Consider the following 27,175-nt stretch of genomic DNA (forward strand, 5'->3'; position numbering starts at 1 on the left):
GATATTTGTCACAGCTGGGTGACGTTACATGGGGAGCCACATTATTCTAATTTTTATCTGATTAAAATGTCCATAATAATGTGATTTAAAATTCTCTTTTTCTTCAGGTATCTCTAACATTTTCTTTGCGTCCTTCAAATAAGACACAAGCACATACTCCCTTGCACATCTCTAATAGAAATGTGTGAACGTATGTTTTAATTTAAGATGCAGAGAGAGAGTTTCCACCTGCTGGTTCCATCTCCAAATGTCCACAACGGCCTGGGTCAAAACTGGGACAGGGAACTTAATCCAGGTTTCCCACAAGGATGGCAAGACCCCAATCACTTGGGCCATCACCATCGTCTCCAGGGTCTGCGTTAGCAGGAAGCTGGGGTCAGGAGCCAGAGCAGCAAACCCTGGTACTCCAACAAAGCACACGGGCAGCTGGACTGGTAGCGTGGCCCAGGCTAAATGCCTGCCTGGCTGTTAGCTGCAGTGTGCAGGACTGGTAGCGTGGCCCAGGCTAAATGCCTGCCTGGCTGTTAGCTGCAGTGTGCAGGACTGGTAGCGTGGCCCAGGCTAAATGCCTGCCTGGCTGGTGGCTGCAGGGTGCACCAGGAGCTGTGACTACTGAACATCACAGCAATGTGGTGAATGGAGAGATGTTTAGCAAGCTTAAATAACTTGCTCCAAATCACACAACCAGAAAGTGGCACAAGCAAGACCTGCACTCAGGTCTGACCGGGAGCCCAGATCACGACGACCCCACTTACACCACACGGGCTTAGGGTTCCGATGGTCTCGGTTCACAGCTCTTTGTACCTCTCGGGGCACCTGGGACATGGCTGCCTTTAGTCTCTCTAGGATCAGGATGTCTGGCTTTGAACTGTGGCCCTGGTGCTTGCTAGCTATGTGACCTTGGGCACAGGACTTAATCTTGCTGGCCCTCAGTTTCTTCATCTGCGTAGGGCTAGGAATTTCACGCTGGTGTTAAGACTGATAGCCAGCTCATCAAATTATCACCACAATAAAAAAGTACTTGTAAAGTGTTAGAATCATGTCTGGCACATGGCAACCTCTGACTAAACATTAGCTATTATCATTATACTAAGTTCTCAATAAAGCTGAATGACACTGAACACATCCCTCAGGCAAACCATAGCTATCCCCTTTCACCTCTCCTAGGAAATGTTTCTGAGCACAGAATCGGAAGGTGGCTTGCACCAATGCTCAGAGAAGCTAGCATACAGTAATCAAGGCTAACGTTCTCATGCCTGGGGAGAAACCTCCGCTATTAATAAAGTCCTACGAAAGTAGGCCCAGGACCATGGCCCGCTACTGTATCGGGTAACACGGTGGATGCACAGTGTTTGTGAGGTTAAGAATCTGCAGGAAGGTACCGGGAGTCTGGCTGAGAGAGAGGACGCTCTGGGGAAGTAGACGAGAGGGAGCCCTCGCTCACATGGGGGGGGGGGGGTAGCATGACTGTCAGAAGCTGAGCCCAAGGGGTGAGTGGAGATGAGGGGCCGGGACTCACAGGAGCAGCCTCCCCCCCAACCTCCGAAGAGGCGAGCGGGGCCCAGGGGCCAGGACTCACAGGAGCAGAGCTACCCTGAACCTCCGAAGGGGTGAGCAGGGATCAGGGGCCGGAACTCACAGGAGCACAGCCCCCCCAAACCTATGAAAGGGTGAGCGGGGCCCAGGGGCCGGGACTCACAGGAGCAGAGCCACCCCGAACGAGACAACGGGCCTGGCTGAGAGTCACACCAGGGCCCACCAGCCAAGACCAAGGCAAACAGTCCAGGGCCAGACAGGTCCCCAGAGGTGAAGGCAGCATTCTGAGCCCACACGGCTCGCTGCTTCTAACTGCCTGCGCCCTGCCTCTTCCGCAGTGGCTGTGTCAGTCTTACAACCGTCTCCTTACACATGGAAGGTGAAATAAACATAAAACCAGATCTTACCACACCAACTTACTAGGTCCCGTCTTCCTCCCCGGTAGCTGCGTCCCTAGCCCCCCCTGCCCAGCCGCCGGCAGCACTGTAACTTCCAAAGCACCGAGTAAAATCTACTTCCCCAAATTCACGCACGATTACTACTATTCACTGATCCTCTATGTCTAGCAGACAGCACACCAACAGCTTGAATTGTTTGATTATTTCATTTACTCCTCAATGCCCCAAGGAAAAATTGCTATTCTACAGACTAAGGACCAACAGAGTCCGGGGTCACACTGCTGGGAAGTGACCACTTCTGTGCGACTCCAGGGACAGCTTTTGTCCTACACTGCCCGCTTCCATGCTACCAGCCTCTTTGCTGGGCTAGAAATGGGGGAAAGACTGTCGCAGGCACACTCTGGTAACGAGGAACTGAGCCACCGGCAGCACTGCCAGTTGAGTGCCATGTTTAAGCCAGGAAAGACACACGAAGTACGAACTCAGGGTACAGGTGAGGGACCAGAGACCCAGTGTCGGGGAGAGGAGGGCCGGGAGGCTGCTTCTGGGCAGGAAGTGGGGCCCGCAGGGGGCCCGGTGCAGGAAGACGGCGCCTCACCCTCAAGACAGGAAGGGAGCACTGATGCGTGCCGGGGCATCTGCCCCACGTCTCTTACTTTCTCTTGGCAGTGGGGTTAAGGCTGTCAAAGGAGAAGGATGGAAGGCAGGGAGGAAGGGAGCAAGACCGTGAACATTCAAGATAAATGCCCCAGAAAGCGGAGGAGTGACCTCTCTAGGGAGTCAGGGCATTGTTTCCTTCAGAACCCAGCACCATGGATTTATGAATTCAGAAGTGGCCAGGCAGGAACTCCATATCTGCCCTCTGAGTTGATATTTGCTTTCAGTCTCCTGCTTATCCCTCTTCCATACATAAAACATTACTTCCATACATAAAAAAATTACTTTTTATGGCCTGGGCCTTCAGGACAACACCAGGCAAGACAAACAGGGGCCCTGCCTTTACGGTCTTAGAAGAAACGAATGGAACCAAAAATCAGAATAGGAATGAGCGTTACACAGGAGAAGTGCACAGTGCTACGGAGAAGACGGACGAAGACCACCCAACGCAGACTGCAGGGGACATGGAGGACTTCCTTGAAGAAATAACACTCGAGACCTGCAGAAATGGTAGCTGCCTCGCAAGGAGAGAGCCGGAGAGCACTCATGGAGGAGACAACGAGGACTAGCATGGGCCACAGAATCCTGCAACAGGAAGAGCAGCCACTGTGCGACACCCAGGAGCTCCACATGGTAACGTGTGGAACAGGACAAGGCTAGACTAGACGCGCACAGATGGGGCCAAACTTCTGTGGGGCGTGTGAGAATTCTGCACTTCAGTACGAAAGCAACAGTGTCCAGCCTTGTACAAGATCAGCCTGGCAATGGGCTGCAAAACCGTCAGACAGGCAAGAGCAGGTGCAAGGTGAACGGACAGGAGGTCAAGAGCAAGGGTCCAGGCAAGAGAGGGTGCTCGTGGGGACGAAGCTGGTGACAGCGGGGCAGACAAGAGAAATGAACACCCAGGGAGGAGGCGTCACTCGGCATGTGAGACCTGGGTGAGGAGGAGTCACTCAGCATGTGAGACCTGGGTGAGCACCCAGGGAGGAGTCACTCAGCATTGAGACCTGGGTGAGCACCCAGGGAGGAGGAGTCACTCAGCATGTGAGACCTGGGTGAGCACCCAGGGAGGAGTCACTCAGCATGTGAGACCTGGGTGAGCACCCAGGGAGGAGTCACTCAGCCTGTGAGACCTGGGTGAGCACCCAGGGAGGAGTCACTCAGCATTGAGACCTGGGTGAGCACCCAGGGAGGAGTCACTCAGCATTGAGACCTGGGTGAGCACCCAGGGAGGAGTCACTCAGCATGTGAGACCTGGGTGAGCACCCAGGGAGGAGGAGTCACTCAGCATGTGAGACCTGGGTGAGCACTCAGGGAGGAGTCACTCAGCCTGTGACCTGGGTGAGCACCCAGGGAGGAGTCACTCAGCATTGAGACCTGGGTGAGCACCCAGGGAGGAGTCACTCGGCATGTGAGACCTGGGTGAGCACCCAGGGAGGAGGAGTCACTCAGCATGTGAGACCTGGGTGAGCACCCAGGGAGGAGTCACTCAGCATGTGAGACCTGGGTGAGCACCCAGGGAGGAGGAGTCACTCAGCATGTGAGACCTGGGTGAGCACTCAGGGAGGAGTCACTCAGCCTGTGACCTGGGTGAGCACCCAGGGAGGAGTCACTCAGCATTGAGACCTGGGTGAGCACCCAGGGAGGAGGAGTCACTCGGCATGTGAGACCTGGGTGAGCACCCAGGGAGGAGTCACTCAGCTTGTGAGACCTGGGTGAGCACCCAGGGAGGAGTCACTCAGCATGTGAGACCTGGGTGAGCACCCAGGGAGGAGTCACTCAGCATTGAGACCTGGGTGAGCACCCAGGGAGGAGGAGTCACTCAGCATTGAGACCTGGGTGAGCACCCAGGGAGGAGGAGTCACTCAGCATGTGAGACCTGGGTGAGCACTCAGGGAGGAGTCACTCAGCATTGAGACCTGGGTGAGCACCCAGGGAGGAGTCACTCGGCATGTGAGACCTGGGTGAGCACCCAGGGAGGAGGAGTCACTCAGCATTGAGACCTGGGTGAGCACCCAGGGAGGAGTCACTCGGCATGTGAGACCTGGGTGAGCACCCAGGGAGGAGGAGTCACTCAGCATGTGAGACCTGGGTGAGCACCCAGGGAGGAGTCACTCGGCATGTGAGACCTGGGTGAGCACCCAGGGAGGAGTCACTCAGCATGTGAGACCTGGGTGAGCACCCAGGGAGGAGGAGTCACTCAGCATGTTGAGACCTGGGTGAGCACCCAGGAGGAGGAGTCACTCAGCATGTGAGACCTGGGTGAGCACCCAGGGAGGAGTCACTCAGCATGTGAGACCTGGGTGAGCACCCAGGGAGGAGGAGTCACTCAGCATTGAGACCTGGGTGAGGAGGAGTCACTCACAATGTGAGACCTGGGTGAGGAGGAGTCACTCAGCATGTGAGACCTGGGTGAGCACCCAGGGAGGAGGAGTCACTCAGCATGTGAGACCTGGGTGAGCACCCAGGGAGGAGTCACTCAGCATTGAGACCTGGGTGAGCACCCAGGGAGGAGTCACTCAGCATTGAGACCTGGGTGAGCACCCAGGGAGGAGTCACTCAGCATGTGAGACCTGGGTGAGCACCCAGGGAGGAGTCACTCGGCATGTGAGACCTGGGTGAGCACCCAGGGAGGAGGAGTCACTCAGCATTGAGACCTGGGTGAGCACCCAGGGAGGAGGAGTCACTCGGCATGTGAGACCTGGGTGAGCACCCAGGGAGGAGTCACTCAGCATTGAGACCTGGGTGTGGAAATGAGGCTCAGGAAGAATAGAGGATGACGTTCAAGTTCCAGATTTGGGAACTGGATGGATGGTGAGCGGCACCAATTACTGCCAAAGAGCAGGTGTGGCAGGGAAGATTCAGAGGGCTTACTTAAAGACATCTGCGAAGCACCCAATAGACAAGCAGCTGGACGTATAATCAGCCCTCCCTAACCTTGGGTTCCATGGCCACAGATAAAACCACCAAGGAGGGGAACTATGCAAAAATACTGCATCTGTACCGAACATATATAGACTTTTTTTCGCTCATTATCAATCCCTAAACAACAACTACTTACATAGCACTTACACTGTGTTAGTTATTATAGGCAAAGATTAAACAATTATCCAATGCCCTCAGTTCTTAAAGTCACTCGTAATTTCCACCTCGTCCTGATTTGGAGTACAGGGCAGGACGTGCGAGGCGCCACTCTAGCCACAGAACTCGAGCGCCCTGGGATGCTGGTGTCGGGGACAGCGGCCCTGTGATCCCAAGGTCGCGCGACTGCACTGACCGTCGGTCTGTCCTTTCTGCTCTTCAGACTCGGGAGCAGTGAGCTGACCAGCCAGGCCACACCCCACCCCACCCCTGCAATGGATTCTCCCAGCTGCCAGGCTTCAGGGATGCAGCTAAGGCAGGAGAGATTACCGAGAGCTGAGAGCCCTCACCGCTCTCTCGGCAAACAACAAAAGACAACAACTTAGCAGCCAACTTTGCCGTCCCAGCTCTGTGCAGCAGATGTACAGAGGCAAAGGCAGGTTGCAAGCATCAGCATTTTTTTTTTCCAGATTTATTTATTTATTTGAAAGACAGAATTATAGAGAGGCAGAGAGAGAGAGAGAGAGGTCTTCCATCCACTGGTTCACTCCCAAGATGGCCGCAACAGCCGGAGCTGTGCCAACCTAACGCCAGAAGCCAGGAGCTTCTGGGTCTCCCGTGTGGATGCGGGGGCCCAAGGACTTGAGACGTCTTTTACTGCTTTCCCAGGACACAGCAGAAAGCTGGATGGGAAGTGGAGCAGCCAGGACTCGAACCAGCACCCATATGGGATGCCAGCACTGCAGGCGGCAGCTTTACCCGCTATGCCACAGTGCCGGCCCCACAGTATCAACGTTGCATACAGTCAGGGGTCACTTAATGATGGGATGTGTTCTGAGAAATGCATCGAAGTGTATAGGTTTTGTGCAAATATTTATTATGCCATTTCGTACAAGAGACTTGAGCATTCTGTATTTTGGTGTCTGCAGGGTGGAAGAACCTGGAACCACCCCACTCAGATAACAAGGGATGACTGCATACAGAGGTCTGAAACCTGGCATCTGGATGTACAGAGCTGGTAAATGAAGACAGTGTGAGAGACTAGGACCTTACGGGGAGGACAACGTGAGAAGGGGCCCCTGGGCAAGACTGCTCCTCTAACACCGAGCAGGCAGCAGTGGTGACAAACAGGAAAGGACCGCCAGGAGCAGGAAAGGAAAAACAGGAATGTGAGGCCAAAATGCGAGGCAAATAACTGTCTGAAGGAGAGTCGACTGTGTCTAAGGCTGAGTGGGCCAGGACACAGATGAGCAGAACTGGAGAAACCCTTCTAATGGAGACTGACGGAACGTGGCACGAGGAGGAGGCAGGGAGGAGAGGAAAATCTATTGAATGAGTTTAGCTCTGAATGAAAGATTGAAAAGGCCACAGAGGGGGGCCAGTGCTATGGCACAGTGGTAAAGCCACTCCCTGCAGTGCCGGCATCCCATATGGGCGATGGTTCAAGACTCAGCTGCTCTACTTCCAATCCAGCTCTCTGCTCTGGCCTGGGAAAGCAGTAGAAGATGGCCCAAGTCCTTGGGCCCCTGCACCCGCGTGGGAGACCCGGAAGAAGCTCCTGGCTCCTGGCTTCAGATCAGCTCAGCTCTGGCAGTTTCAGTCATTTGGGGAGTGAACCAGTGGATGGAAGACCTCTCTCTCTCTCTCTCTCTGCCTCTCCTCTCTCTGCGTAACTCTGACTTTCAAATAAATAAATAAATCTTTAAAAAAAAGAAAAAGAAAAGGCCACAAAGGAAAATGGAGTTGAAGAGTGTATAATGGAGCTCCTCATACCCATTAGAATGGCCATTATCAGACAAAAAGGACAAAAATAACAAGTGTTGGTAAGAATATGCAAAAATGAAACCTTAGTGTACTACTGGTGTGATTTCAAAATGACGCAGCTGCTATGGAGAACAGGATGAAGGCCCCTCAAAAATTAAAAACAGAACTCAATATAATCCAGCAGTCCACGTCTGGGCATATACCCAAGAGAACTGAAAGCAGGACTCAGGTACTTGCACACCCAAGTTACCCACACAACGATTCACAAGACCTGGACACAGAAGTAGCCCACACGTGCACTGGCAGACCAACAGGTAAAGAAAATATGGAATATACACAGAACAGAACATTATTCCACTTAAAAATGTTAAAAATCCCTCCACATGCTATTACACGGGTGTTTCATTCAGTGAAACCAGCCAGTCACAAACCCAAATACTGTATGATTCTGCTTATCAGGGTTATATAAAGCAAACTCACAGAAATGGACAGGAACGGAGTTGCCGGGGCTGGGGGTTGGCGGGAGAAACGGGGCCCTGCCTAGTGGGTACAAAGGCTCTGGGCATCAATTACACAACAACGTGACCATCCTCAACACCTCGGGACTCTACAGTTATAAATGGCTAACACGGCAAATCCGGTATTGCCTTTTAATCACGATTTAAAATTAAAAGGGGTGGGGCCAGCGCTGTGGCACAGCGGGTTAAAGCCGCGGCCTGCAGCGCCAGCATCCCATATGAGCGTCGGTTCATGTCCAAGCTGCTCTGCTTCCGATCCAGCTCTCTGCTGTGGCCTGGGAAAGCAGTAGAGGATGGCCCAAGTCCTTGAGTCCCTGCACCCGTGTGGGAGACCTGAAGAAGCTCCTGGCTTCAGATCAGCTCAACTCTGGCTGTTGCGGCCATCTGGGGAGCGAACCAATGGATGGAAGACCTTTCTCTCTTTCTCTCTCTCTCTCTCTCTCTGGCTTTACTTCTCTCTGTACCTGTCTTTCAAATAAATAAAATCTTTAAAAAGATAAATAAATAAAAGGGGCATAATAGTACCCAAGCATACAGGAGAAAGGGGTGAGAACAGGAGGAGCAAGGGGACGACGCGGGCTTCTGTGAGGGGCAGTAGCCCGGAAAGTCAAGGTACAGACAGCAAAGGGAGGTCTCCGGGCTCCTACCACACTTCTGGTTCACGCTTACTCAGACCAAACTCAGAGCGAGGCTTCTGTTCTTGCTCGACATCTAACAGGACTTGTTTAAAGTCCACAGACTACGTGCACAAGAAATTATGATGGTATCTCTACATACAGGACGGGGACCCGTGAGCTCCCCAAACCCGCCCGTCTCAGTGGGTGAGCAGTTCCCTGGCTGCACTGGTCACGGCCTAGACTGGACGCTTCTGGAGAGGTGCGCAGGAGCCTTCCCTTGAGGGCTAAGGAAAACTGTTCCACCTTCGAGGATGAAATCCTGTCGTCTGCAGCACAACTGATGCAGCTACAAGACGCCAGGCTGTGCGAAACAAGCCAGACACAGAAACTATACCGCACGTTCTCCCTCGTGCAGCAGGGGAGGGGTTCTCAACCTGGACGCAGACTGTCGACAGGCTAGCAGAGGGAGGGAGACAGAGAGCTGGGGTAAAAAATATACGGCGAACTGGGCGGGGATCATTAGTGGCAGTTCTACTCAGTTATGCAATACAAGATGTTAGTAACAGAAGCTCAGCATAGTTTATGGATTATGCCAAATACAACACACCAATACAAGATGTTCACAGCAGGGGAAGCCGGGGAGGGGGCACAGGGGAACTCAATTTTTGTTTTGTAAATTTAAAAGAATTGTGAAATTGAAAATTTAAAAATGTTGGGGAGAAGTCAAACAATATACGCCTTGTATTCCCTATTTGTAAAATCTCTGCTCAAACTCTTCTTACACAACAATTTTAAACTTCTTGGGTCTATTCTTCAGATGCAAGCTACTTAGCGTTGCAAACACTTGGAGAAAGAGAGTCTGTCCCAACTTCTCCAGGGCTGCAAAACACACAGCAAACAGCAGGCTGCATCGCAGTTACTTCTGAAGGTGGCGAGTTGAGGACGCTTACAAAAGCGTCAGTCTGAATTTCCTTCCTGTCGCTCCCCCTCTTCGTGGAGGAACGACACAGGACCCTGCGCTGTTCTTTCGTCTGCTCGGCCCTCCCCGGGTTTGCTGCTGGTTCTTCCCGGGTTGGCTACTATCCCTTCCACCTCCGTGGAAGGGCGGTTCCCCCTGGCCACATTCCCCACTTCCGCAGGGGAGCGGCACACCGCCGGCCGGCTCTCTCGGGGGCTGCACAGGTGTTCCCCTTAGGTGTTCCCCTTAGATGTTCCTGGTGCATGCCGTCTCTCTCCTCCTTTATAGTCCTCCTCCGCCAATCCTAACTCGGCTGCCCACACGCCGAGTACGCTGCTCTCCTCCAATCAGGAGCAGGTCCTACAGTTTATTGGTTGAACTGGAGGCAGCTGTGCGGAAGCTGTTTCCTCCTCTCCCAGCGCCATATTGTGGGAGAGCAGATGCATAGAATAAGTCCCAATTCCAGTAACTTAGTCTAGTCCGGATTGCTCCCCACACTTCCCATGTGAAACCTCCCAACACAACGCACAGCTCCTCTGTTCTGTTAACCCAACGGCTGTTTAAGACACCTGCATTTCAGACATCTGCATCTCACACACCCGCATCTCACGCACCCGCATCTCACGCACCCGCATCTCACGCACCCGCATCTCAGACACCTGCATGTCACACACCTGCATGTCACACACCCGCATCTCACACATCTGCATCTCAGACACCCGCATCTCACGCACCCGCATCTCAGACACCCGCATGTCACACACCTGCATGTCACACACCCGCATCTCACACACCCGCATCTCAGACACCCGCATCTCAGACACCCGCATCTCACGCACCCGCATCTCACGCACCCGCATCTCACGCACCCGCATCTCACGCACCTGCACGCACCCGCATCTCACGCACCCGCATCTCACGCACCCGCATGTCACACACCTGCATGTCACACACCCGCATCTCACACACCCGCATCTCACACACCCGCATTTCGCACCCGCATCACACGCACCCGCATCTCACGCACCCGCATCTCACGCACCCGCATGTCACGCACCCGCATCTCAGACACCCGCATCTCAGACACCCGCATCTCACACACCCGCATCTCACGCACCCGCATCTCACGCACCCGCATCTCACGCACCCGCATCTCACGCACCCGCATCTCACGCACCCGCATCTCACGCACCCGCATCTCACACACCTGCATCTCACACACCTGCATTTCAGTGTTGCTGTGCTCTTGAAACAAAGTCCTAACCCCTGAAAGACGGCAGTGTGATTGGCTGTCTCAATGATTTGTGTAACTCTGAAAAGTTTCTCTACTTAAATCTTATTATCACATTAAACCAAAAGAGGAGCTCTGGCCTTTCTCCTTCCGTGCCGGAAGGCTAATACTAACACCATGAGTCCTCGGAATTCCTTATTCAGACAGACGGCTAAAGTCCTGTCTTGTTTCAATTACCCTAGGCTTAGAGGATGCTTGGAGCCAGTCACAGGGGAGAGACGCGGCAGGGCAGGGCAGGGGCAGGCAGGGGAACGAGGCTGCAGTGAGAGATGCGGCAGGGCAGGGCCAGGCTGGGCAGGGGAACGAGGCTGCAGAGAGAGACGCAGCAGGGCAGGGCAGGGCCAGGCTGGGCAGGGGAACGAGGCTGCAGTGAGAGATGCGGCAGGGCAGGGCCAGGCTGGGCAGGGGAACGAGGCTGCAGTGAGACACGGCAGGGCAGGGCAGGGCCAGGCTGGGCAGGGGAACGAGGCTGCAGTGAGAGGCAGGGCAGGGCAGGGCCAGGCTGGGCAGGGGAACGAGGCTGCAGTGAGACACGGCAGGGCAGGGCAGGGCAGGGGAACGAGGCTGCAGTGAGACACGGCAGGGCAGGGCAGGGCCAGGCTGGGCAGGGGAACGAGGCTGCAGTGAGAGGCAGGGCAGGGCAGGGCCAGGCTGGGCAGGGGAACGAGGCTGCAGTGAGACACGGCAGGGCAGGGCAGGGCCAGGCAGGGGAACTAGGCTGCAGTGAGAGGCAGGGCCGGGCAGGGGAATGAGGCTGCAGTGAGAGGCAGGGCAGGGCAGGGCAGGGCAGGGGCAGTCAGGGGAACAAGGCTGCAGTGAGAGACGTGGCAGGGCAGGGCCGGGCAGGGCCAGGCAGGGGAACGAGGCTGCAGTGAGAGACGGACGCAGTAACATCCAGGAGACCCCCGACTCCCAGTAATCGAAGGAGTAAAGGCAGCTTCCTTCCCCTGCTGCCAGAGCCCCCCTCAGCAGGGGAGTAACAGCTGCGTACGGGGCGATGAGACGGAACCGTTCACAACGAGAAGCCTCTGTCTTTGGGTTTGGTGTGTGTAACGTGCTTCTCGTATGCGGCATTTCAGCGACAAGCCCAGCTGGACACGACTGACGCTCAGGCCCTGCCTGGCAGTTCTGCTGCTGGGGGCTGGGGGAGAAGGTGGGGGGGCTCCCAGACACTTACCAGTGTTTTCCATAGAGCCAGTGGCCTCCCCACGTCAGCAGGCACAGCCCAGCTGTAGTTTTCTTCCAATGATTTCGAAGTGTTTTAAAGAACACAGTCATCTTCTCCTAAGGACTTGCTAGGTTAGAGAGAGAAAAAGAAAAAAAAAGTAATTATTCAAGGCACATAGAGCACCCCTGGGACTCTGTGGTCCACTCCTTCATCCTCTCTCACTCCCGCTGCCCGTCCCCGCTCCTCTTCCTTCTTATCACTTCTCTGGCCTCATCCTCACCTCCACAGCAGCCCACCGACACTCCCCTTCTCCCTGGTCTGGTCAGCTTTTCCTTACTGCATTAGAGGGGAAGGCAGGAGAGAGGGAGTCCAGCTTCCTCTGCTGTTCCTGCTTAGAGTCTCACTCTGCCATCCTTCCATGCTGGCCCTTGCAAATAAGGGACCCAACAACGCACGAGCGAGGTAAAGGGCTTCTCCAAATGCTGGCATGCACTGGGCCCTGGACAGGGAGACTCACAGCAGGGGAGCAGCACACGGTGAGGTGAAGACGTGCAGCCTCCTGAGTGTTCGAAGGCATGCAGATGACAAAGAACTTGCAGCACTCCCACGGAACAGGCTGTGTAGATGGTTTTTACTGCTGACGAAATAAAATGAGGGAAACACTCACCACCCTTTTCTTTAAAATTTATTTATTTGAAAGTCAGAGTTACGCAGAGAGAGAAGGAGAAGAGAGAGAGAGAGGGAGGGAGGGAGGGAGGGAGGGAGAGAGAGGGAGAGGGAGAGAGGTCTTCCATCCGCTGGTTCACTCCCCAGTTGGCTGCAATAGCCGGAGCTGCACCAACCAGAAACCAGAAGCCTCTTCCAGGTCTCCCACACGGGTGCAGGGGCCCAAGGACTTCAGCCATCTTCTACTGCTTTCCCAGGCCACAGCAGAGAGCCGGATCGGAAGTGGAGCAGCCGGGATCCGAACCGGCACCCATACGGGATGCCAACGCTGCAGGCAGCAGCTTTACCCGCTACACCAAGCACCAGCTTCTCACTCACACATTTCTAAAAGGTAAATTAGCACAACTTTACGAAAAAGGGGATGATGTGTACAGTATCTATGTTTTTCTTCATGACAGAAAAACCTCAAAATATCAAGTAAAATAGACAAGACAATAAACGTAACTGGTAATATTTCAATCAAGTTAAAAGGGAGTGGGGGCGACATTGCTCTGTTCTAACCCAGCTCCCGGCTAACGACCTGGGCAGGCAGCAGACGGCCCAAGAACTTGAGCCCGACAGCCACATGAGAGACCCAGAGAGAATTCCTGGCAGGTGGCTTCAGCCTGGTCTAACCTCAACAGTTGCAGCCATCTGGGCAGTAAGCCAGCAGATGAAAGAGTCCCTCCTTGTCACTCTGCCTTTCAAATAAGTCAATCTTTAAAAAAATAAAATGAGTGCAAAGGACCAGTGTGTGACACAGTGGGTGGAGCCACCCCTTGAGATGCTGGCATCCACACCCAAGTGCCATTTCAAGTCCTGACCTCTCTGCTTCCGATCCAGCTCCCTGCTAATACACCTGTGAGGGCAGCGGATGAAGGCCCACGTGATTGAGTCCCTGCAACCCACGTGGGAGGCCAGGATGCAGTTACCCGGCTACCGGCTTCAGCTTGGCCCAGACCTAACCACAGAGAGAACCAGTAGTCACAAAATCAACCAATCAACCAATCACTCTGTCGCTCTGCCTTTCAAATAAATAAATAAAAAATTTTAAGGGAGATGACACTTATTTAAAAAAATGATTGTACTGGCGCTGTGGTATAGTGGGTTAACACCCTGGCCTGAAGCGCCGACATCCCATATGGGCGCCGGTTCTAGTCCCGGCTGCTCCTCTTCCAATCCAGCTCTCTGCTATGGCCTGGGATAGCAGGAGAAGATGGCCCAAGTCCTTGGGCCCCTGCACCCCTGTGGGAGACTCGGAAGAAGCTCCTGGCTCTGGATCGGCGCAGCTCCAGCTGTTGTGGCCATCTGGGGAGTGAACCAACAGATGGAAGACCTCTCTCTCTGTAACTCTGTCTTTCAAATAAAAATAAATTTTTAAAAAAAAGATTGTAAGTTAAAAAAAATACCAATAGAAATAATCACAAACAAAATCTTAAAGTATTTCCAAGTTGGGGACAGGTAATGGTATTTTATTATTATTTATTTTACATTTTAATTGCAATGTGTTTTCTAAGTTTTCTAAGATGAATAGTAATTACTTGCTAAATATGTACGTTAAACAAAATCTCCTGTGACTGTGTGCAATGTAAATAGACAAAAAAAAAAAAACATAAAAAACCAAGCTACTTCCACCAAAAGGTCTCACTCTTAGCCTCCTTTGTTTAAAATTCCTCTTAAGGTAAGAAACATCAGGGCCGACACTGTGGCATAGTGGGCTAAGCCTCTGCCTGCAGTGCCAGCATCCCATATGGGCGCCGGTTCAAGTCCCAGGTGCTCCACTTCCGATCCAGCTCTCTGCTGTGGCCTGGGAAAGCAGTAGAAGACGGCCCAGATGCTTGGGCCTCTGCACCTGCGTGGGAGACCCAGAAGAAGCTCCTGGCTCCTGGCTTTGGATCGGCTGACCTCCGGCCGTTGCAGCCATTTGGGGAGTAAACTAGCAGGTGGAAGACCTATCTCCTTGTCTCTCCCTCCATCTCTGTCTAACTCTTCCTCTCAAATACTCTTTAAAACACAAGGCATCACCAGGAGCAATGAAGCCAGTGCCAGGGAGCCTGCCCTCCCGTGAGTCTGCCTGCCAGCCGGGCTGGTACCGAGGCTCCCAAGGCTCACCGAATTCCTCGACTCCGCTCCATCTGGCTCTGAAGCACTCCCTCATCCCAGAGGCCTTTCAAAGCACCTGCGTGCTAGGCCCTGTGCCGGGCACCAGGACAGAGTCACACCTGTCACAGTTATGGCTGCAACACAGGCAGGTGAATGCCAGGTGGGGAGCACGGGCTCAGTGCGAGCCTACAAGACCAGAGCTCACCTTGACTGGGCATCAGGGGTGGGGCATGGTCAGGGGCGGCTTCCGAGTCATCACGAACAAGAGAGGAGCTGCGTGTATTCTATGCTGCAAACCTGCGTGGCCCCGTCCTTACGTTAAAGCCCTGATCCCTAGATCTATGCACTCATCCTCTCTCATGAGGATACGGCAAGGAGAGAGAGAGCCATTACCAAGCACCCTGACTTCAGACTTCGCACCACCAGAACTAGGACAAATAAACAGCCACTGCTTAGGCCACCAGTCTATGGTATCTTGTTAAAGCAGCCCCAACTAAGACGCACACAGGGAAGGACAAACAGGAAGGCGTGCTCAGACACACACGAGGCAGTGTTGGGGCAGGAGGCTTTTTCCTCACCCAACACTAGGTTCACGGCTGAGACCCCTACAGCAAAAGACGGCTTAAGAAAATATATAAATATATTTAATGCAAGTTCTACATGACATAGGCGTCTTCAGAAACGAAGACTCAATGAAACAGAAATGTGTGCTTTTATGCTGTTTGATAAGAGTGGCAGAAGCTATGACCTAAAAGTAATAAACATGGCAAGTCGGCAAGGCCTGTTGGTTCGGATTCTGTTTTCAGCAAGAAGGGCATCCATTTCCTCTGGGTACAGGCAGGGTGCCTTACAGGAGGGCCTTACACAACGGCCAGAGGATTCTTCGATGGCCAGCTTTGGGGAGGAGCGTGGGAGGAATGAATGAAGAAAGTCCTAGAGTGAGCTTTGCCTCTGCTGGTCCCTCAAATGCCAAGGCACCACATTTTGGGGCAGCACGTCCTGAACCCCTAAAGAGCAAGGGTCCAGGGCAGAGCTTGTTAAAAATACACACTTGGGCATTAACCGTCCACACAAGAATCTCACGTGCTCTGAATTCAGCTGTTATCTTCGTTTTTAACAAGCACGCCCATGACTGCCGTGGGGAGATCTTTTAGAACCAGTAACCACTGGCTTTCAGATAAGGGACTAGGGGTTGGGAGGAAGACTGGAAGAGACCTAGAATCTATACTAAGCACTTTGGCTATTATGTTGAAAACTCTTTGATGAAATACAATCATATTTGAACTGCACAAAGATCACTAAGTAGCAGGATGGAAAGTGCACTGGCAGAAGCTGAAATAAACATCAAGAAGACCCCGGGAAGTTATTTGAATCATCTCGCGGTACCTGAAGGAAGGAACAAGCAAGACGGAGAGGATTTGGAGGTCCTGATGGAAATTCGAAGCACGTGATGATACACTGACTGTAAGCGGTGAGGAGGAACCCAGCCAGGAATAGATTTCAGTCCCTTAGACCTGGACTGCATGTATGGAGACAGTGTGCAAGGTTGGAGGAGACACTGCGTTTGATGCCTGAGGGGCAACCAAATGGACATGCCCACGGGAGGTCAGGGTTTAGCCCCTGAAGCCAGGAGAAACTGGGTAGCAGACAGACTTGGTATTCATCCTCCTAAAGGAACTCAAGTTTGATCGCAGATACCAGTCAGGCAAGGCACCCAAGTGGGAGACGTGGAGGAGGCTCCTGGCTCCGGGCTAGGCCTGCCCCAGCCGGGGGTCCCTGGGGCCATCTGGGGAGTGAACCAGCAGATGGAAGATCTCTCTCTGCGGCTCTCCCTCTCTCTCTGTTAACTCTTCCCAACAAATAAATACATCTAAAAAACTGAAAGTAAAAAAACCAGGCAACGTGACCATGGAGTGAAAAGAATGCCAGCAAGCCGGAGAACAATCTAAGAGGTGACAAGTCTGCCTAAAGGCCAGTCCTGACCTAGCAGAACCCTGCTTTGAGTGCTTAATGGCTTGCGGATTACAGGAAAACGTATTGGAAGGAGCAAGGCCACAGCCTGGACCTGGATTCCAAGGCTAGAGTGGTCAGCTGCACCAGTGAGGGACCACCACCCGCCCTGACCACCTACACCTGCCCTGACCACCTACACCTGTTCTGGCTGCACCAGTGAGGGACCACCACCTGCCCTGACCATCTACACCTGTTCTGGCTGCGCCAGTGAGGGACCACCACCCGCCCTGACCACCTACACCTGTTCTGGCTGCACCAGTGAGGGACCACCACCTGCCCTGACCACCTACACCTGTTCTGGCTGCATCAGTGAGGGACCACCACCCGCCCTGACCACCTACACCTGCCCTGACCACCTACACCTGTGCTGGCTGCACCAGTGAGGGACCACCACCTGCCCTGACCACCTACACCTGTGCTGGCTGCGCCAGTGAGGGACCACCACCCGCCCTGACCACCTACACCTGCTCTGGCTGCACCAGTGAGGGACCACCACCCGCCCTGACCACCTACACCTGCCCTGACCACCTACACCTGTGCTGGCTGCGCCAGTGAGGGACCACCACCCGCCCTGACCACCTACACCTGCTCTGGCTGCGCCAGTGAGGGGCCACCACCTGCCCTGACCACCTACACCCGCCCTGACCACCTACACCTGCTCCGGTTACCGTCTGGGGCTGGGAAGAGCACCTGTAACATTTTCTGTATTTGTCATCACCACATGCAATCTTCAGCTACGTAACATACATGTCACATGACATCATGTAACATACACATGTCCCCTTCAAAGTAACCGGGGCAATGTTCGCTCCCCAATCTCATCAGAGGCTATGCATCTTGGCTAAAATCGAGGTACCGTATCGTAGAGGCAGCTTTTCCTGCGTTCCAGAGAGCGCTTCCACTCCCGCGGTGCCCCCCCCGCCCCCGCCGTGGAAGGTGGGGTGTGCGCCCTCCCAGAGCCGGCCCCCCAGAGCCGGGAAGGCGCCGGGCATGAAGGAACCTCCCGCCCTCCACGCGCGGCCACTCCCGGCCCCACTCCGCACCGCTGCCCGAGCCGACGGCCCGCAGGCGAGCGGCGGCGCCGGGACGCGAGCCCTGCACACGCGCCGCCCGCGCCCCCTCCGCGCCCGGCCCCGCCGCCCGCACCCCATCCCCGCGCCCGCACCCCGGCCCCGCGCCCGGCCCCGCCGCCCGCACCCCGGCCCCGCCGCCCGCACCCCGGCCCCGCCGCCCGCACCCCAGCCCCGCGCCCGCACCCCAGCCCCGCGCCCGGCCCCGCCGCCCGCACCCCAGCCCCGCCGCCCGCACCCCATCCCCGCGCCCGCACCCCGGCCCCGCCGCACTCACCCGCCCCGCGTCCCGCGCCCGGCCCCGCCGCCCGCACCCCAGCCCCGCGCCCGCACCCCGGCCCCGCCGCACTCACCCGCGCCCCGCCGCACTCACCCGCGCCCCAGCCCCGCGCCCGCACCCCGGCCCCGCGGCTCCCGGGTCTCCCCGCCGCCCGCACCCCGGCCCCGCCGCCCGCACCCCAGCCCCGCGCCCGCACCCCAGCCCCGCGCCCGGCCCCGCCGCCCGCACCCCAGCCCCGCCGCCCGCACCCCATCCCCGCGCCCGCACCCCGGCCCCGCCGCACTCACCCGCCCCGCGTCCCGCGCCCGGCCCCGCCGCCCGCACCCCAGCCCCGCGCCCGCACCCCGGCCCCGCCGCACTCACCCGCGCCCCGCCGCACTCACCCGCGCCCCAGCCCCGCGCCCGCACCCCGGCCCCGCGGCTCCCGGGTCTCCCCGCCGCCCGCACCCCGGCCCCGCCGCCCGCACCCCAGCCCCGCGCCCGCACCCCAGCCCCGCGCCCGGCCCCGCCGCCCGCACCCCAGCCCCGCCGCCCGCACCCCATCCCCGCGCCCGCACCCCGGCCCCGCCGCACTCACCCGCCCCGCGTCCCGCGCCCGGCCCCGCCGCCCGCACCCCAGCCCCGCGCCCGCACCCCGGCCCCGCCGCACTCACCCGCGCCCCGCCGCACTCACCCGCGCCCCAGCCCCGCGCCCGCACCCCGGCCCCGCGGCTCCCGGGTCTCCCCGCCGCCCGCACCCCGGCCCCGCCGCCCGCACCCCAGCCCCGCGCCCGCACCCCAGCCCCGCGCCCGGCCCCGCCGCCCGCACCCCAGCCCCGCCGCCCGCACCCCATCCCCGCGCCCGCACCCCGGCCCCGCCGCACTCACCCGCCCCGCGTCCCGCGCCCGGCCCCGCCGCCCGCACCCCAGCCCCGCGCCCGCACCCCGGCCCCGCCGCACTCACCCGCGCCCCGCCGCACTCACCCGCGCCCCAGCCCCGCGCCCGCACCCCGGCCCCGCGGCTCCCGGGTCTCCCCGCCGCCCGCACCCCGGCCCCGCCGCCCCGCGCCGGGCCCCGCCGCACTCACCCGCGCCGGGCCCGCGCTCGCCCTGCCTTTCCTGTGCGCTCCCTCAAGATTCCCCCGCTCGCTCGAGGGAAACCGCGGCCGCCGCCCTCGGGTTCCGCCGCTGGCGCGTGCGGGCGCGGCGCTGCCGCCGGGGTAGGGGTCGGCGGGGCCCACCGCCCCGGGGGCTGCCTCCCTCCGCCCTAGTGTCGCCCGGCGCTGGGTCCCGGCGCGCCTGCCGAGGCCGACCCTGCTTTCGGGGCCTGGAGGCGGGTCGGCAGGTCGGGAGAGGAGCGCCCCGCGCCCGGGGCTTCCGGCCCCCAACGCGGGCGCCTGCCTCTGAGGACGGCAGGTGCAGCGGCGCTCGGCCCTCCGTCCCAGGGACGCACCTGCCCCCACTCTCCCCGGAAGGGACCCCCGAATTCCCTGATACAGCTTGTTTGCCATGTGTCCGTCGAAGTCCTTTTCCTCTGCCGCCAGGTGCTGGGTAAGCCCTGGCTTGGCGAGCGATACCCCGCCCACGCGTGCCCTGCGCGTGTTCATGAACGAGCCTGTTTTTCTCTGATCGTCTGTTTCTTGTTACCGCATCGAGGCCAACTGCAAACCCAGGAGGGTGGGGAGAGTGGTTGTATTTTCCGGCCCTGGACAGCACGCGCAATGGGGCGGGTTCACTGGGCTGTGTGTGTGTGTGATGTGGTCTGGCTGACACTGGGCACATCTCTGTGGCCGCAGAGAACAGATTCTAAAGACCCAAAGAGCGACAGAGAAGCCAGGGCCAGTGCAGACCCCCTGAATTCCGTCCTCAGCCCCCACGTGGACGTGGGGACCAAGCCAGGACCTGGCCGCGTCTTTCTTTCCTTCATCCATCATCCAACACTTGCTGTGCAGGTGCTGCGGCTGCAGCGACGGACAACACCCTTCAGTACAGAGCCTCTGTGGTAGGCAGGCACAGAGGATGGAGTCGATTAGGCTTGTGAGCTGGAGGACCACGCCTTCCCACGCCCCTGTGTGAGCTCAGGCCCCTACTGGCCACACCTGCATGCCCACCTGCCAATCAGGCTAATTAACCGCTCCCCTTTGGAAGTGCCTGCGGTGGGCCCGCCCCTCTTTGCCTTTTCCCCTTTCTTCACTTTGCCTTGTCCTTTGCCCTCCCTGCCCCACCCCTTGCTGCCCCCATGCCTTGGGGCCACCTGCTGCATGCTTCCGGGCCTGCATGTCCACCACTGGTGCTCAGTAAGAAGCGAGATTCCCCTTTCTCTTTTAGACAGGGCCCTCACTCTCCTATGCATTGCTCTCACTGAATAAAAGCTAAAACTTAACATGCTGCCTGGTCTATTTGTGCCAGTATTCAGAATTGTCTGAATATGTGGCAAGAGCCCACATGGCTTATTAATATGAATATATGTTAATATATGTTAATATATTCGTATTAATAAGCAAATCGGTAACACTTTGAGCAAACTGAAAGCATGTACTGCAGTTGCTTATAGAATAAACCCATATTCCCGTGAGGGCATAGGAGTAACTGCTGACGGTGTCCAGTCACTCCCAGGAAGCCGTGCCTACAGCTCCGTATCTGAGGCGTCTCCCCAGAATGACGACAGGCCATCCTTGAATCTCTGTAGCTTCCCATTAGATCAGAGTCTGATATTGAGGATGATAGAGGGAAATGATGCCTGTTTAGAAGTAGGATGAGGGCCAGCACTGTGGCGTAGTGGGCTAAACCTTGGCCTGAAGTGCCAGCATCCCATAGGGGCGCCAGTTCATGTCCCAGCTGCTCCTCTTCCTATCCAGCTCTCTGCTATGGCCTGGGAAAGCAGCAGAAGATGGCTCAAGTCCTTGGGCTCCTGCACCCACACGGGAGACCTGGAAGAAGCTCCTGGCTCCTGGCTGCAGATCAGCTCAGTCCAGCTGATATACGATGTACACATACCTGCTGTGTAACGACATTTCTGCCAGTGAAGGCCAGCATCCGTGGTGGCAGTCCCACAACCGAAGCTGGAAAATGCCGGTCATCTACCGACGTGGCGATGTTGTGACCTCAGAACACCACACACCACTCCTGTCTGTGGTGGTGCTGGTGCCGACGAGCCTCCCTTGCTGCCAGTTACATAAAACTATACAACATATAATTATGTACAAGACCTAACCCTTGATCGTGATACTAACAACTACATCACTGGTTTATGTGCTTAACATGTTTAAAGACTTGTTTTAGAATGATTTTCTATTTATGAAAAGGTATTTACTGTAAATGCTGGCAGCAGCCTCACACTGTGTCTCTTGATCGCATCGTTTTCTCTTGTGATCTCATATGTTTTGTTCATCACGGTCCTGGGAGCAGAAGGCTATACCATATAGAGAAAGCGTGTATGGCCTAGAAGTGCAGTGAGCTACACCACCTAGGTCTATGACGTTCACACAAAGATGTAATTCTCAGACTGCGTCTTCACAGTTGAGTGACCCACGGCTCAGACTTTCCCTCCCAGTTGCATATGTCAACGACACAGAGCGGGGACTGCAAAGGTGGCTGCCAAACTGTCCTTTGATTTCCTGCAAAGAGGGCACCAGGGGGTTCTCACCTCTTGGTTACTCCTCCCTGCCTTTGCCACTTCCATGAGGCCCTCGCAGCTGGCCAGCTTGGCTAACCCTGCTGGTAGACTCGATAGCAGGGATAGGGTGTGCAGTGGCTCCTGCAAGACAAGTGGCTCACTGCCAAGTCAAGACTGCCCCAGAGTCTGTACGTTACAGGTGCAAAACACAGAGGAGGAGTGGAAGAGTGGCAGCAGTGGCAAACCAGGTAAGGATGGGCCTTTTCACTGTTGAGTCTTTGCTCTACCTGCACCTCTTATGTTGCACTGGCAAAGTATGGTGTACCTTGTACTTCCTTACCCAACACCCACTCCCCACCCTCCCTTCCTAACAGGAACCAACTCTTGTTCAGGCATACCCTTCACCTTCCCCGCCGCTGCCTGCCTGGACCTACGTCACAGGTAAGTAGTCAATCCCACTTCCAGTACGAGGGCTCGGTTGGCACTCTTTAAGATAATCCTTAATAGCAATTCTTTTTTTTAAGATTTATTTGAAAGAGTTACACAGAGAGGAGAGGCAGAGAGAGAGAGAGATCTTCCATCTGATGGTTCACTCCTCAACTGGCCACAACAACTACAACTGCGCCAATCCGAAGCCAGGAGCCAGGAGCTTCTTCCAGGTCTCCCGCACGGGTGCAGGGGCCCAAGGACTTGGGCCATCTTCCACTGCTTTCCCAGGCCACAGCAGAGAGCTGGACTGAAAGTGGAGCAGCCAGGTCTTGAACCAGTGCCCATATGGGATGCTGGCACTTCAGGCCAGGGCATTAGCCCACTGTGCCACAGCACCGGCCCCAATAGTAATTCTCGTTCTGCCAGTTCTTAGGTTAGGAGTCAATCCATAGCTCAATTTAGACCACAGCCTTAGGAGAAGTCTGCTGAGAAATCTCTAGGGAGAGTTACCTCCTTCTGAAAACAGGGGATTCAAGAAAAAAATGGTGATCAACACTAAAAACATAAAGCCAGGTGGAAAGCCAGTCCCTAAAGACTACATACTTGTCGCTCCCCGTCTTCGTGGAGGAACGACACTAAACCCTGCCTAGGCTTCCTATCCGAGTCACGGCACCATTATGTCGCTCCCCCTCTTTGTGGAGGAACGACACAGGACCCTGCGCTGTTCTTTTGTCTGCTCGGCCCTCCCCGGGTTTGCTGCTGGTTCTTCCCGGGTTGACTACCAACCCTTCCACCTCCGTGGAAGGGCGGTTCCCCCTGCCACTTTCCCCACTTCCGCGGGGGAGCAGCACACCGCCGGCCGGCTCTCTCGGGGGCTGCACAGGTGTTCTTTCAGATAGATGTTCCCCTTAGATGTTCCTCGTGAATGTTGTCTCTCTCCTTCTTTATAGTCCTCTTCCGCCAATCCCAACTCTGCTACCCACACGCCGAGTACGCTGCTCTCCTCCAATCGGGAGCAAGATCAGCTCCTGCAGCTCAGTCAATCAAATTGGCGAGAGGCAGCTGCGTAGAAGTTGTTACTCCCTTCTCAGCGCCATATTGTGGGAGAGCAGATGCATAGAATAAGTCTTAATTCCAGTAACTTAGTCTAGTCCGAGTTGCTCCCCACACATACTGTGTGACTCCATGTGCATGAAACCTCCAAGGCCGAGCAAGACACGGCGCCAGAAAGTAGATTAGAGGTTGCCTGTGGCTGGGGTTGGGGGAAGTCTTGGGGGAAATGGAAAATGACTATAATAGTATGGGAATTCTTTTAGGACTGATGAACATGTTCTCAAATTGACGGTGGTAATGGTCACACAACTCTATGAGTATACTCAAAACCAGTGAATCAAAGACATCGAGAGAGTCGTATGGTATGTGCGTTATCTCAATAAAACTGTAAAAAAAAATAAAGAATGCAATGGCCCCATCTTTCCCTCTGGACAGGATCATCTTGTCCATAATGCCTGCAACTGCCGTGGTCACTGTTGATCCTGAAGGGAGCCAGCCTGGGGCAAAGACAGAGGACGATGAAGGGAAGCACCTGGGTCCCTGATGATGTCGTCAAGCCGAGTGATTTGACTGCACTGCGTCTGCAGCTTCCCCACACGCTGGACATCCTGTTATGGGAAATAACAGATTCTCTTATTGTCCACATTTTCCATTCCTTGAATGGGCACTGAAGAAATTACAAGCCATCGACTTTCTGGGGGTAAGAGATACAATAAAGACATTGCTTTTCAAAAGAGGTGAAAAGGGTGACAATCAATGGCAAAAAAAGCGAGTTGTCACCACTGGAATGCTTAACCCTTTTGAAAAATGCATTTGCATTTTATTTGAGAGCGAGCGAGTGAGGGAGACTTCTTCCATCCACTGCTTTACTTCCCAAACACCCCAACAGCTGGGGCACAGCTGAAACGAAAGGTCTGAGCTCAATCCAGGCCCCCTCCACAGGTAACAGGGAACCAAGCACTTGAGCCGTCACTCGGGGTGCACACAGCTGGAGCCTAGAACGTGAAGCAGAGCCAGGCACTGCAGAATGGGATGCTCGCAACCCAACAGTGACTTCACTGCTATGCCAAGCACCTGCCCTTGCTCAGCCTTTCACTGTCCCAAAAATCATCCTCTGCTCACTTCCCTGCACCTCGAACCTGGGCCAGGCTCATTTTCTATGGATTCACTAACAGTAAAATTGAACTGACGATTCAGAGGAAGACGTGGTGCTCGGGCCACTTTAGGAGCCTTGCTTGGAGCAGCTCAGGCGAAATCTCCTCGTGAGGACAGTGCTGCCCCGATGAGCCAGCACGTCCATTAAGGAGAATTACATGAAAAACTTGTAACATCCATGTCAGTTATGTAATTATCTTATGCATAGAGACTTCTTTAAACTACTTGGTTTCCCCCTAAGAAGAAAACTATGAAATGGTATTCCTGTGATATTTATGCTTAAAATCCTTTCCTTATTATGACCTTTAATATCCACTGAATCTGCTACTACCAGATTGGAAACATGTAAATGAGGCCTTTCCAGAACCCAGCGGGCTCCCAGCAGAGAGACTGTCTTCCCGTTACCACGTTACCACGGGGGACTTGGAGGAGCCCTCTGTATGGCTCTCCGTCATCCCTGGTCTGCAGGGGCCCCGATTGTCCTAACTGTGACTTCTCTCTCCTTGTCATCCTTTGCCTCCTACTCCTCCTGACCGGCTGGGCCCTGGCTAGCACTTTCCACTGCCTATTTTACATGAGAGCAAAAACAAACAAGATAGGCTAACGGTGCTTATACAAAGCAAGGTCCCCAGTACTGTTTTTGCAAAACCCAGTTCTCAGTTGGCACCGTGGCTCACTAGGCTAATCCTCCACCTGCGGCGCCGGCACACCGGGTTCTAGTCCCAGTCGGGGCACCGGATTCTGTCCCGGTTGCCCTTCTTCCAGGCCAGCTCTCAGCTGTGGCCCGGGAGTGCAGTGGAGGATGGCCCAAGTCCTTGGGCCCTGCCCCCCATGGGAGACCAGGAGAAGCACCTGGCTACTGGCTTTGGATCAGCCGCAGTGCGCAGGCTGCAGCGCGCCAGCTGTGGTGGCCATTGGAGGGCGAACCAACAGCAAAAAGGAAGACCTTTCTCTCTCTCTCACTATCCACTCTGCCTATAAAAATAAATAAATAAATAAAAATTTAAAAAAATAAATAAAATAAAATAAAAACCAGCTCTCAGAGTAACACAGTCTCGAAGTACCCTGGGGCAAAAAGGGGGAAATTTCACCTTTAATAGATTTTAAGTTGTTTACTTGAAAGATTGTTCTCATTTCCAGGAGCATAGAGTCCAACAGAATATCTCTGCTTTGTTGTTTTTTATTTTGTTTTGTTTTAAGGAAATGAAGTTTCAATCAAAACTGTAGCTATTATAGCATGAACCTAATACATAACTACACAGTTGAAAATTTGCCTCTTTATACTTCCTATGACTATGAATTGCTCTTTAGATGAAGGATTTAGGAGAGTAACAGGAACTTAGCATAGTCATAAGGTTTCCAGGCAGGACTGGCACTGTGACGTAGTGGGTAAAGCTGCTGCCTGCTGTGCCGGCATCCCATATGGGCGCCAGTTCGAGTCCTGGATGGTCCTTTTCTCATCCAGCTCTCTGATATGGCCTGGGAAAGCAGTGTAAGATGGCCCAAGTCTTTGGGCCCCTGCACCTGCCTGGGAGACCTGGAAGAAGCTCTTGGATCCTGGCTTCAGATCGGCACAGCTCCAGCCATTGCAGCTGTCTGAGGAGTGAACCAGCGGATGGAAGACCTCTCTCTCTCTCTCTCTCTCTCTCTCTCTCTCTCTTTCTCTCTCTCTCTGCCTCTCCTCTCTCTGTATAACTCTTTCAAATAAATAAATAAATTTTTAAAAAAGGTTTAGAGGCATGCTTTGCTTTAACGAATAAGGAGATATTAAACTGCATCATTAAGTGACTCAATCATTGTGTGACATCATGGAATGTGATTACACATGTCTATGTGGTCTCATGGTGCATTCAAGACACATGCTAGCCGGCGACATGGCTCACTAGGCTAATACTCCGCCTGCGGTGCCGGCACTCCGGGTTCTAGTCCGGGTCGGGGCGCCAGATTCTGTCCTGATTGCTCCTCTTCCAGGCTAGCCCTCTGCTGTGGCCTGGTAAGGCAGTGGAGGATGGCCCAAGTCCTTGGGCCCTGCACCCGCATGGGAGACCAGGAGAAGCACCTGGCTCCTGGCTTTGGATAAGCACGGTGTGCCGGCTGTGGCGGCCATTGGAGGGTGAACCAACGGCAAAGGAAAACCTTTCTCTCTGTCTCTCTCTCTCTCTCACTGTCCACTCTGCCTGTCAAAAAAAAAAAAAAAAATACACATGCTGAGCACAGGATGGATGAGGTGCTACGGGTGTCACATGGCACACTTTTCCAGCAAACCTTTTTTTTATAAGTAGAAGTATGCTCTAAAGTAACAATTAAAAATTATGGTAGGGGTCGACATTGTGGCACAGTGGGTAAAGCTGTCATCTGCAGTGCCAGAATCCCATACAGGCGCCAATTCAAGTCCCGGCTGCTCCACTTCCCATCCAGCTCTCAGCTGTGGCCTGGGAAAGCAGTAGAACATGGCCCAAGTCCTTGGGCCCCTGCACCCACATGGGAGACCTGGAAGAAGCTCCTGGCTCCTGGCTTCAGATCGGCACAGATAAAACCATTGCAGCCAATTGGTGAGTGAATCAGTGGGTAGAATACCCACCCCCTCTCTGCCTCTCCTCTCTGTGTGTGTGTAACTATGGCTTTCAAATAAATAAATCAACTTTAAAAAAGTATAGTAAATACATAAATCAATAACACAGGCATTTACATTATCAAGTATTGTGTGCAATTCCTGACTGGATTCCTATTATTCTACAGAACTGGAAGCATAGAAGGCCTGCTCATCAGCACCATCAAAAACTC

At 55.0% G+C, this 27,175-nt stretch overlaps 1 protein-coding gene across 14 annotated transcripts in view; it reads right to left on the reverse strand.

Moving 5' to 3' along the window:
• The window catches only part of AGK (acylglycerol kinase), a 102,325-nt gene extending 82,807 nt beyond the window's left edge, over positions 1–19,518 (reverse strand). The window contains exons 1-4 of one of the 14 annotated variants that reach the window (XM_070071395.1): positions 16,183–17,653; positions 15,002–15,224; positions 12,506–12,625; positions 11,998–12,115 (exon numbers count right to left, since the gene is read on the reverse strand). In XM_070071395.1, the coding sequence (XP_069927496.1) occupies positions 11,998–12,098 (101 nt within the window). In that variant the 5' untranslated portion in view covers positions 12,099–12,115; positions 12,506–12,625; positions 15,002–15,224; positions 16,183–17,653. Of the gene's footprint in view, positions 1–11,997; positions 12,116–12,505; positions 12,626–15,001; positions 17,657–19,226 lie in introns of those variants that run through there. The other 13 variants (XM_070071399.1, XM_070071398.1, XM_070071397.1 and 10 more) reach the window with 13 other exon arrangements.
• Between the last annotated feature and the right edge of the window lie 7,657 nt (positions 19,519–27,175).

Source organism: Oryctolagus cuniculus, chromosome 3, assembly GCF_964237555.1.
Source record: "Oryctolagus cuniculus chromosome 3, mOryCun1.1, whole genome shotgun sequence".
Lineage (NCBI taxonomy): Eukaryota > Metazoa > Chordata > Mammalia > Lagomorpha > Leporidae > Oryctolagus > Oryctolagus cuniculus.